A 12,694-nucleotide genomic window follows, 5' to 3' on the forward strand; every position below is an offset into this window, starting at 1 on the left:
CATCAGAGGCTTCAGTATCTGGGAGATAAACAGAAGAACTGCACCGTCAGACTGAGTCATGTGACACTGAAGGATTCACACATGTACTATTTCAGATTCATCACTGATAAACCTGTTGGAAAATACAGTGGTAATCCAGGAGTGACTCTTACTGTCACAGGTGACTCTGATGAGTTTCATCTCTTCTTCTGTGCATTATGTTGAATAATAATCAGTGTATGACAGCAGCACTAGATATAATGTGTGTGTTGTGTTCAGATCTTCAGGTGGAGTCTCCTGAGAGAGTGACAGAGGGAGATCCAGTCAATCTGAGATGTAAAAGCAGCTGCGCTCCGACTGACAGAGACACATTCATCTGGTACAGAAACTCACAGATGATATTAACTAACCTCAGTAACACACTCCTCCTCAACCCAGTGAGAAGAGAGGATTCAGGCAGATACAGCTGTGGTGTAGACGGACACACTCTCATCTCTCCTGCTGTTCAGCTCAATGTCATGTGTGAGTGTGTTTTCTTTCCAAAGCCAGTAGAGTTCACTCGTCCCTCCTTTTCTTTAGAAATGATAGTAATTGGGGCTAATCTTTAAAACATTTAAATGCTCACTGTTTCAATAGTACAGTCACAAAACATGAACATGTTTGATTGTAACATTTTATGTTATATTCAGTTATATTCAGTTTTACAACTCCCTTGTCATGGCAACGCCACGCCATAAACACAACACACTAAAACAGCTGTTCAAATAATGGTTTAAACACCTTTAAAGCTCAAATAATTCACACATTTTAACAAAATACTGATTGTAAATGCTTTTATGAAATAATAAGATTCACATTTATGCCTTTAAATCCTCCAAAATTAGCCCCCATTCACTTCTATTGTAAGTTCCTCACCATTTTTTTCCTCTTTTTTAAAGAAAACAAAACTAAAATATAGGGGTGACCCCGAATAGTCGAAGATTCGATGCTTCGATAGGAGGAGCCTGATTCGACTACCGATCTCACGGTCGAATCTTCGCAGAGGTGTTATGAAACGAGGATCATGCCACTTTGGCTATATGAGGGCGCTCAATGTCTGATTTCACATAGAACTAGCTTTTATGTCAATAGGCTACGTTAATATTCAGCCTATTATGATAATGCTGTAGGCCTATATAAAAATGTGCAAAGAAAGAAGCTTTTAATAAATATTTTTTAACGTGCGTGAATAAATCCAAACACCCCGTGACAGATTTAAGTTTCACTTTCAGTCCGTGACCGACAGAGGAGCGTCTTCGCGGCAAGGATTTAAATCTTTAACAATGTCTGGGATAAGAAAATCTAAAGTGTGGATGTACACGATTAGAAAGGATATTCTCCAAGGCTGGATTTAGCATCAGGAAAACCATGATCGCACTTCTGCCGGCCAACGTTAACATGTTTCACGCATAGACTGGGTTTCACGTTAGAATCCGCGCGCACAATTTGAAAAGACTCCAACGGACAGACAGAGTGAAAGACGTTCAGGATTTGTTCTCTCGATCAGGTACAAGTGATTTCAAAACTTTTCAGCCGGTTCTAATTTTATTTTTGGATGCTGTGAACATTTTTAGCTAAAAAGACTGCCTCTCCAGTTTAGCATTTATTGTTGTTTCTGCAGTTAAAAAGACAAAGTTGAAAATTCTGGCTACTATCGTTATTTTAATAATTTCTTTATTTTTATTTTATTTATTAATCTGTCAGGGTTATCTAATCTAACTATTTGTGGCTTGTGTTTTGAATATATGTTCCCCTGCACTTTAGGCATTTTGCACACATTTTCTCCTCATCCTGTGACTTGATTCTGATTTATTTCGTTTTGTATTTTTATTTATTAGAAAGGTAGCCTATATTCTGTTCTAATTTAATTTAGTAAATTAATTGTTTATTTTTTCGGTGCATCGATGTTGTGCTGTAGGCTGGCCTGCTCGCACAGGTAATTTAGCCGAATTAATTTGATTTGCATGTGAAATGCAAATCTGCAGTGTGGCCTTTCTGGAGTTATTTATGTTATTTCTTAGTTTTATTGATCAAAAATGTTTTTATACATTTTCTTCTATATCTTTGTGTGATTTTCTGTACATCGCGGCTTTGAAACGTTAAAGCCCCGCCCCCAGCCCCACCCCCATACACATGATTCGACTATTAGTCGACTATAGGCAAGACATGACGATTCTGATTCGACTATGAAAATCCATAGTCGGGGACAGCCCTACTAAAATACAATACTTTTGATTGTGTGTGGTTGTGGTAATCAGTATTATGCAACAAATGTTTGAAAAAAAACTGTGTTGCATAATACAGTCAGAGCTGGGTAGCAGGGCTGGACTGGGACAGAAAATCGGCCCTGGCATTTTGGCCCAGACTGGCCCACTACATATGATCATAAACACCACCCATCTTTGCACGCCCTTGAATATGTTTTTGTTCAACTTCTATTCATTAAAACCACTAATGCCATGTAATGAGTGAGTAGGAACGAGTGAGAGTTAACAGATGAAATAAGTACAAAATTTTAATTTATTAATACAATTGAACTATATTCCACAGTGATGCATCCAAAAAACAAGCTATAAGCTGCATTGGCATAGCAATACCAGTGTTTCCCACAGGATCTTTGGTAAAACTGTGGTGGGTGGACCTCTGTCCCTCTAGGGGGGTTTGATGGCATGCCCCCCCTAAGAACATTTTGTGCATTTTAATGTTAAATTCATCAATCTGGTGCAGTTTGAGAGTTCAAAATTAAAAGCTCCAACCCATATTAAGAGTGAAAATTAAACAAAGAAAAAATCAAACCTCTTTTAGTAACAGTGTCTGTCTATATTACACTACTACATAATAATAGTTATAATATTACCGGTAATCTCATGACAGTAGCCTAATAGCCATATATTGTAAAACAAATGCACTGAAAAATAAAGAAAACTTTCTAAATTAGTTTTGTACTAATTTCTAAACTTAGCACATGATCTTTTATTTTGACGGAAACTGCATCAAGCTTTTATTTTGGCGGAAAACATGGATACAAAATCGTCTCATTAAACTTCTAGTAAATTGCTGTAAGTAATCGTCAACTATGCAGGTGTGGAAATAATGTGTAACTGGGTAATGGGTTCCTACACTCATAGCCAAAGTGTTTTGAAAGTAGTTCTACCAGAAAGACTCGGGAGAATTATTTCAACAAATCGTACATTTATTGACAGCTCAGCAAGCTGATAATATACAAAGTCATTTGGCGTAGGCCCCGTCCGTAGTGCATAATCCGAGGGTATCGGATCTGCAATTCCTGCCTGAAGACGAAGGCAGGGGCGCAGCCGACTCCCCCGGGAGGTATGGACAGGACCATCCTGGTGGTGGTGGGGAGGATGGGGGTAATCGTCGCTTCAGTATCTGCAAACTCAACATGTGTAAGTACCGAGCTTTTATACAGTGAGCATAAGAATAAGATTGGATAGAAGTGAAGGCAATAGGTGACGTAGTAATTGAGTCTTCCCGGCAGAACTTATGCTAAAGCTTTCATTTCTGCTTACCGCGGACTCTACACTTTCTCATCTCTCTCCTGATCCTCCTCACTATCCTCCTCATCAGCCACTGGAGCTGATGAAGGTCCTGCTGCTGCAGAAAACATATATATTTTGACTCATTTTACAGCGTCTGCTTGAAGGGCCTGTATCTATTTTTTACGCTATTTCTCTGCACATTCCTTGCGTTTCTTCTCCATCTCTCAGACTATTTTGACAGATACACACTTGACACTGCACGCTCACTCAAAGCTCAAAGGGGGAGGGGTTTAAACTAAGATGTGATTGGGCCAGCCCAGTGTCAATCAAGAAAACAACCAATCTACGCGTTTCATGGGCCGGTCTGTCATTGGAAAAAAAACTAACGCTTACTTTTTTTTTACCAATGCATTACACCGGCACTAACCCAGAGCCGTCAATTAAACAAAACAAAATGAATGAGCCGCCGATGTACGAGTTTTATGGGCTAAAAAAAAAGTATGAGATGTATCGGCCCAAAAAGGACGTCAGCCCACCGGGCATTTGCCCGGTATGCCAGATTACCAATCCAGCCTTGCTGGGTATTAACTAATTACATGTATTTATAGCAAGCATATCTTATTCAAATGAATGTGATAAACAATGTAATGTGTGTAATGTAATAGATTACTGTTAGGGGTTATGTTCAGTTTTTTTTTTTTTTTGGTTCTGATCCTGTTTATATGAGTTCCCTGTAATTGTTAGTTCCCTTATCGAGTCGGCCCCTCGACATTACGTATGGGGAAATCCATTTTCCTCAATGCTGAAGCCTGATTTGAATAACTCTTTTGCTTACAAATAGCCAAAAAAACTCAGAATCTTTCTTCTTCACCTGGAGCCTGGTTTCGCCATAAATTCACGCAAACAGAGTGGACAACGTGGAATTATCCCCTCTCGCATTCCGGCAGATTTTTTGCTAGGAAACCAAAAAAGAAAATGTGTCTTTGCCACATGTGTGGTGGTCCAATCGACTTCCCGGACGCACACGAGCAGTGTGTGCTGTGTCTGGGTCGGGCCCACGCAGAAGCGGCGCTCGAAGGATCAGGTTGTCGAACCTGTGAGGAACTTCCCATCAAGATCCTTCGCGCAAGGCTAGCTGTTACCCGTAGCGGTGGCCTTATGACTCCTGCTTCTCCTCCACCCGCCGCTGTCGAGCCGCGGACCGGGAGACTGCAGAAAGCTCCGTCATTGGACTCTGTTGAGGAGTTAGCGTCGGCCCAACGCCCATGCCGCCCTCACGTGTCAGAACCTCTCACCTACGCTGAGGCTAGTTACCGCCCTCCGAAGGAAGCTGCGCACGTGGCTGACAGAGATGCGCGATGCAGAGAAGAAGCAGCTCCTGGACGCCCCGGTAAGCCCAACGGGTCTTTTTGGCGTCGCGGTTGAGGCTTTTTCGGAGAAGTACGCCGAGACCTTGAAACAGGTCTTCTACCGAAACGGTCTCAAGCCCCCCCTAGAGCGAGGTCCAGATCGTCCTCTGCTCAGCATTCAGCTGGATACTCTAGGCGCGCGTCCCCGAGCGCGAGAGAGCACCGCGAGCCTGAACTGCCGCTTCGTCAGAGGCAATTCAGGAAGCCCCGTTTCGGCGCAAAACCAGCTTCCAGCAGCCAAGGGCGACCGGCAGACAATGATGTTCCTGATGTTCGTGCCAGGAGGAAAAGAGCTCGGTCCGTGCACGACAGCGGACCTGCGGCGAAAAGAGCTTGTTCCTGCTCAGAGCTCCTTCGGCAACCAACAGAGAAAGCCGAGAATATTTGTGTAAATGTTGTCATGAAACCGCTGTGTTCTGTTTCAATAAACAAAAAGCATTACATGTCTCAGCAAAAGAGATCTTTTCCTCCCCTTACTATTACCCATGATATAAACGAAACCTCTCCTCTGGGAGACGCTTCAAAGAGCGGAAGGAGGATGTGACTATGTGTGTCCCCGTGCAAAGAGCCACTGACGAGTCACTGGCCATTCATATAGCTGTCAATGCTTCTCTGCCGGCTGGCGTGCAGCCCCCTCCGCAGCATGCATTAATGCCCCCTCTGTCGAGTCATCTGAGCGCGTGGATGACACTCCCAGCGGCGTCAGATTGGGTAATCAACACTGTAAAACGCAGCTATACGCTTCAGTTCGCTCGCAGACCACCCCGCTTCGGCGGTGTGATTATGTCAGAGGTATCAGAACAGAGCGCTCCGCTGCTACGAGCAGAAATCTCCTCCCTCCTGGCCAAACAGGCAGTAGAGATAGTGCCCGGGGAACAGAGAAATTGCGGGTTTTACAGACGTTATTTTCTAGTCCCGAAAAAGGATGGAGGTATGCGTCCCATCTTGGATCTGAGATTACTAAACAAAGTGCTCGCACCCCTGAAGCTCAGTGGAATGTGCGTTCTGAACTATCTCGACAACTGGCTAGTCATCGCTCAAACGAGAAGCACTCTCGAGGAACAAAGACGCAGGCTCCTCACCCATTTGACATGCCTGGGACTGTCTGTGAACATACAGAAGAGCACGCTTCAGCCGTGTCAGTCGATTCCATTCCTGGGTATGATTCTGGACTCGCGCACGATGATCTTGTCCAGATCCAGTCCATTCACAATACACTAGCCCTCTTCATTCAAGGCAGAGCCATCCCCCTGAAAACGTTTCAGATGCTACTGGGTCTGATGGCAGCCGCAGCCTCCGTTTGCAGACTGGGCTTGCTGCACATGAGACCGCTGCAGCACTGGTTGCAAAACCAAGTGCAGCCGCAGGCGTGGAGAGCGGGGACAGAACGCCTTATCATAACACGTTCATGTCTCGAGACTCTGGCACTTTGGTCCGGCACGACCATGTACGAACAGGGTGCTGCTATGGGCAGAGTGGTCAGGAGGGTAGTGGTCACTACGGATGCATCGCTATCAGGCTGGGGAGCTCTCTGTGATGGCAGACCAGAGTTCGGTACGTGGGCGGGGGACCAGAAGCGCTGGCATATAAACTGCTTGGAGATTGAAGCGGTTCGTCTAGCTCTGCAGAGCTTCCTTCCATTCGTGAAAGACCATCATGTTCTCATCAGAACGGACAACACGGCGGTGGTGGCGTACATCAATCGCCAGGGAGGGTTGCGATCCCTGCAGGGCTTAGCGAGGCAGCTGCTCTTGTGGACGGATCAGGTACTTCTTTCGATCCGAGCAGTACATGTACCAGGCAGTTTGAATTGCGGCGCGGACATGCTACCCAGTATTGTGCACGGAGAGTGGAGACTACACCCTCAAACTATAAATATGATCTGGAATCTCTGCGCGCGAGGCGGAGAACGACCTCTTTGCTTCAGAGGAGAACGCCCACTGCCTGCTGTACTTCTCACTGACAACGGCTCCTCTGGGAGGGGACGCGCTGTCGAGCCGCTGGGCCAAGGGGCGGAAGTATGCATTTCCCCCGGTCAAAATAATGCTGCTAGTGCTGCAAAAGATCAGGGAAGAGAGATGTGCGTTGATTCTGGTAGCGCCCCAGTGGCCCAACCAGCCGTGGTTCCCGGAACTGGTGAACATGTCGCAGCTCCCCCCGTGGCGAGTCCCGCTGAGAAGGGACCTTTTATCCCAGGCGAGGGGCACCATGTGGCACCCCAGCCCGGAGCTGTGGGACCTGCATGTGTGGCAGATCAATGCGGATTGTCACAGCGAGTGCTGCAGACAATAGCAGAGGCTAGAGCCCCTTCGACGAGACGCTTATATGCTCTGAAATGGAAGGTGTTTGCTAACTGGTGTATTGACAAACGGGAAGACCCAAAGGGTTGTGATATCTCCACTATTCTGACCTTCCTGCAGGAACGTCTGGACGCTGGCAGCTCTCCGTCTACAGCGAAAGTATACGTGGCCGCTATCGCCGCCTTTTGTGACATGCTAGATGGCCATTCGGTGGGGAAGCACACCCTGATATCGAATTTCTCCGGGGGGCGAGGCGGCTTAATCCTCCCCGCCTTTGTCAGATGCCAGTTTGGGACCTATCGTTAGTGCTCAGTGCGCTGTCCGATCCACCTTTCGAACCAGCTGAATCTAGCGACCTTAAAGTGCTCTCCGCGCTAGCCTGCGGGAAACGAGTGGGAGACTTGCATGCCCTGTCAGTGAACAGTGCGAGTATGCAGTTCGGACCGGACGATTGCATGGTCAGACTCGGCTACACGCCGAAGGTGCTCTCGACTCCGTTCAGAGCTCAGGTGGTTACAATTCAAGCGTTTTGCCCCGTTGACGCTAATTCAGTATCACAGAAGTGTGCTTTATGCCCAGTGCGCGCGCTGCGTGCTTATGTGAACAGGACTAGCCAGTTTCGAACTTCAGAGCAGCTTTTCATCTGCTACGCGGGCACCAAGAAAGGCAGCGCACTGTCGAAACAGAGGCTATCACACTGGATTATGGAAGCTGTGCAACTAGCTTATGCTTCCCGAGGAACTGATTGCCCACTGGGGGTGCGCGCTCACTCCACAAGGAGTTTGGCGTCGTCATGGGCTTGGGCGAAAGGCATGTCTATTCAGGACATCACAGTGGGCTGGTCATCTCACAACACGTTCGCGAGATTTTATAACTTGGACATTCCCTCATTCACACTACACGTTCTGTCAGTGCAGGAGGAGAGAGCTGAGCAGCCATTGGGTGACACCCCAACTGGCGCGTGTTCTAATCATGGTTTCAACCAGGTCGTATAGACAGCGCGAGTTACAATAGTAATGGCTGAGGTTGATAATAATCACATTAACTATATGATGTACCTCCCTTTTATTATGCCCGCGTTCATAAGCTGGCAGTATTCTCAAGCACCAATATATTGTTGCATTCTCCCCCATATCACACAGTGTTGCTTAACTGGATACGGGGAGATACTGATGGTGTGGGCGCCGAGTTGGCTCTGTGCCAGAGTACATCTGGGTGTTCAACCAGGTCCGGTACCCGACCTAGTGCTAATGTACTATAGTCTGAGGGCTTAGTGCTTGTGCTCTACAGGGGCTCGTGCTGCGAGCTGGGCTGACAATTTTTCACACGGCGGGGGTTTTATACGTTCGCCATACGTAATGTCGAGGGACCGACTCGATAAGGGAACATCTCTGGTTACTCACGTAACCGTTGTTCCCTGAGAGGAGGGAACGAGACATTACGTAAACTGCCGTGTGAAAAGCTTTTCAGCCTCAATAGCTCTCGTTCAGTCGAAAGATTCTGAGGTTTTTTGGCGCCCAACGTCACCTATATTGGATAACAATTGTCTTGTGTGTTTTGCGTCATTTACCCGGAACTAAAGTTCGATTCAGTTTGATTAATGAACCAGCTTGACCTGTTACTTCCTACCGGCTCAAAAGAACGATTCGTTCATGAACCGAACATCACTAGCGCTTTCTACAGCCACACCTAACAATTATGTGACTAACTACAATTTTTTTGGGGGAATTTGGAATCAGTAACTGACTATAGTTTGTAAGTAATCTATCCAGCACTGATTTACTGACTACCACACACACACAAAAGTACTGTTTATTTCATTTTGGATATTTCTTAATAAGTGACATGACCTGTTGACACAAGGATCCATGGATTCCTGTTGTTTATGCTAAATTCTGCTCGTATCAACTGTATGTAAGAACAAAAATAGAAGTGTTTGGTGGGGTGAGTGACGGGTGATGCTATATATTTCTCCTGTAGATCCTCCAGTGAATGCTGAGATCTCCATCAGTCCATCTGGTGTAATAGTGGAGGGAGATTCAGTGACTCTGAACTGCAGCAGTGACTCAAACCCTCTTGCAGAAATCAGCTGGATTAAAGGAGGAACGCTTGTAGGATCTGGAAGAATCTACAGCATCTCAAAGATCAGCTCTGATGACAGTGGAGAATACAAGTGCAAGTCCAGCAATGAACATGGAGAGAAATACTCTGATGCTGTGACTTTAAACGTCATGTGTGAGTTCATGATAAAACATAAGATGCAAATTTTCTGTTTTGATAAATTCAGTCCATATTAGTAATTTTAAAAATGTGTAATAAGATTAAAAAAATCTTTGCGTTAAAATAGCGTAACTTTGGCTTTATGAAGTTGAAGGGGACAAGGACCTGGACAAGAGCCACACTTTATGCAAGTAGAGATCCAGACTGCGACCAAATGGCGACAAGAAGTCGCACTGGTGTGACCACCACGTTGTGCAATTGATAAGAGCTGCAACTTCTGTCACACATGAGAAACATCAAACGGCAAACGAAAGTGAAACGAAACTGCGCTATTCGTTTGAGCTGTGGCGCGCGGACCGTTTAGTGCAGCGCGAGCTCAGAACAGGTTTACTCGTGGGCTGATCGCAATCACGTGATACTGTTATTACACAGCGCTGGGAGATCCAGTGAGAAAGTGTTCAAATTCACAGCAGAATTAATAATATCGCAGCGAGATCTAATTGGAAGCATTCAAATTCTATTATAACCCACACATGTCAGATCAAACAGCGCTGATGTTAAAACCAGGACAACCTTAGAAGCTTTCACCCAACTCGGAAAAGGCAAAGCCAATTACAAACTCTATCTCAACATTTATTGCCAAATCACTTCCATTTGTTTAATTAATAAAATATATTGGAAGTAAATTCATTATGGATCATTACAAATACTTTGTTTTAAAAGTACCAAGTAGTCACACAGTGTGAAAAAAGAAAATCTGCATAGAAAAAAAAGATAATCGTTTTATCATCGCAGTCCTCAGAATCAGGATCGAATTGAGTCGTGAGATGCCTAGAGATTCCCAGCCCTAATACAGAGTGGACACTTCTACTGTCAGGCTCACAATCAACATCTCAGAGATCAGACGCTGTAACTGTCACAGATGAAGGTTTTATTGTATAAAGAGTTCAAGACAGTTATGCAGCTTTGAGAGTTAATCTGAACTCAAATTCTTCATCTTTCAGTGCATCCTGGTCATGGCTGGCTCGTCGGGTTGGGGATCACTGTGGCGTGTTTAGGATTCTTCATCGTCATCATCATCATCATTCTGTTTATAATGTAAGTTTGATTAAAATCATTCTCAATTACAGTGAGTGAATGCAATTCTCTTTCAGACTAGTGCAGGTGGAAATGCCTCATGTGATGTGATTAGTAATTAATCTTTAAAATGCAGCTTACAAGTTTAATGTCTGTTAAATCAGGAGAAAACGAAGAGTTGCTAAAGCTGAAGACCTCACCGAAAAACAGGTAAATCTTCCGGACACAACATGTGAATAGTCTAGTTAGACGGGGCCATTCACACAGAACGTGAGAGACAGTCAGTGGAACGAGAGACAAAGAAACCCAAAGAAAGTTTATCGCCTTTTAATTTGAGTGCCGTGTTTATAACGGTCAAACACGTCCGTCTAGCACGTGTTTACATAGAAAAACAATGAAAAGTAGAGCACTGAAATGGAAAAACGTGTTCTGTGTGTACAGCCCTTAAATGTGAATAATAAATAATATTTAAAGGGGTGGTATAACGCCCTATTCACAAGATGTAAAATAAGTCTCTGATGTCCCCAGAGTGTGTGTGTGAATGTTTAGCTCTAAATACCCCACAGATATTTTTATATAGCATGTTAAAATTGTCACTTTTTGAGGATGAGCAAAAACGCACCGTTTTTGTGTGTGTCCCTTTAAATGCAAATGAGCTGCTGCTCACGGCACAGTGGGCGGAGCTTCAACAGCTCATGTCCTTTAACCTCACACACACATACACTGAACATTTTAAAACTTTTAGCCTTTTATGTTCAAACCGGAGTCAGACAAAGATGGAGAGACTCAAGAAGAAGTGACAACATGTAGAAGCAACAGGACATTTCTGAATGGTTAGTTGATGAGTTTATGTAGCTTATGTGTAGTTATCTTCTAGTCATTGATAAGCATATTCTGTCATGATAATCTATAAATCGTGTTCTGGGGGGCGGGGTTTATGTAAATTTTAGGGTTGGTGATGTCACTAACCCGGGAGGAATGTGGTGTAGTCTCTACCAGCCGTTTGTTGTAGTCCTTAAAAAGCCATTTCTGTTAAAGAAAATCTCTCCCTTTGCTTTGAACTTTGAGCGTCGTAACTTTGCAGATGTTGTTTATGCTCAAACAGCAACATTACACACTAACTAAAGTTAGAAAAGTGAAATCATAATCAACCACCCCTTTAATTTTCTTCTGTTTCAGGACAATCTGTACTCTACCGTAACAGGGAGAGACGTTCATGTTTCTGAATCAGCCGATTGTGATGACGCTCAGTACGCCAGTGTTACTTCCAGCAAACCCAGAAGAGACACAAATGCTCCTGAATGCAGAGAGACTGAGGAGATCCAGTACGCAACTGTCCAACATCACAGAAACAAACAGACGAAGAGAGCAGAGGAGAACGAAAGCCACTACGACAATATCAGGATTGGTCAGCCTGATTCTGTCCTGAGGTGAGAAGAACGAGCTTAAAGAGACAGTTCACGCAGAAATAAAACATTTGCCGTCTACTCACCCTCATGTTGATGAAAGGAGCATTTATAGTTCTTTAAATCTGGAATGTTTTTCTTAACAACTTTGTGTCCCACTGATGTTTCAGAAACATCTGAATTGTTTAATGACTTTTATCATCATGCAATCTGATCCATAACATGATTGTTGTTTTATTTGATGTTCTTTAGGCGATCAAATGTGCAGACTGTGGAAGAGGCGTCTGTGATCTACAGCCGTGTCAAATGAGTGAACGAGACCATCATGAAGACAAAGGCCAAAACAATGAAACAATATTCTGAGAGTAGGGATGTTAATTTATGCTAATTCACTCAGTTATTTATTGTTCATTAAATCAGGTAAATAGACGTCAGGAATGCAGTGTCTTTTTCTCATTACAAGAGCAGAATACAAAGGAAAGAGCCAAGAACCAACAACACGTGTTTAGTGAGACTAAAAACATTTTGTGATGTCACTGGCTTGGTAATTTGTTTCTTAAAATCATTTGAACTTTTGACTTCATGTGTTTTCTGTAAGCAAATAAAAAGACCATATCAGTTTTACCAAATTCATGCTTGTGTGTGATCATTTCTGGGTCAGTGAAGACCTAACTCAGAGTAACCTACTAAATGTGATAGCTTGTGTGTGGTCATTTCTGGGTCATTGAAGACCTAAACTCAGAGTAACCTACTAAATGTGATAG

General features: G+C 44.2%; 1 protein-coding gene across 3 annotated transcripts in view; it reads left to right on the forward strand.

Annotated features, from left to right (window-relative positions):
• Positions 1-12,559, forward strand: part of LOC309489780 (B-cell receptor CD22-like) — a 13,635-nt gene extending 1,076 nt beyond the window's left edge. For 2 of the 3 annotated variants that reach the window (XM_082158683.1, XM_082158684.1), the window contains exons 3-9: positions 1-160; positions 259-501; positions 9,208-9,462; positions 10,452-10,545; positions 10,689-10,734; positions 11,704-11,954; positions 12,183-12,559. The exon at positions 1-160 is cut by the window's left edge. In XM_082158683.1, the coding sequence (XP_082014809.1) occupies positions 1-160; positions 259-501; positions 9,208-9,462; positions 10,452-10,545; positions 10,689-10,734; positions 11,704-11,954; positions 12,183-12,240 (1,107 nt within the window). In that variant the 3' untranslated portion in view covers positions 12,241-12,559. The remainder of the gene's footprint in view (positions 161-258; positions 502-9,207; positions 9,463-10,451; positions 10,546-10,688; positions 10,735-11,703; positions 11,955-12,182) is intronic. The other variant, XM_082158685.1, reaches the window with a different exon arrangement.
• The last annotated feature ends 135 nt before the right edge of the window (positions 12,560-12,694 follow it).

This window comes from Leuciscus leuciscus (genome assembly GCF_965113295.1).
Source record: "Leuciscus leuciscus genome assembly, chromosome: 24".
Classification (NCBI taxonomy): domain Eukaryota; kingdom Metazoa; phylum Chordata; class Actinopteri; order Cypriniformes; family Leuciscidae; genus Leuciscus; species Leuciscus leuciscus.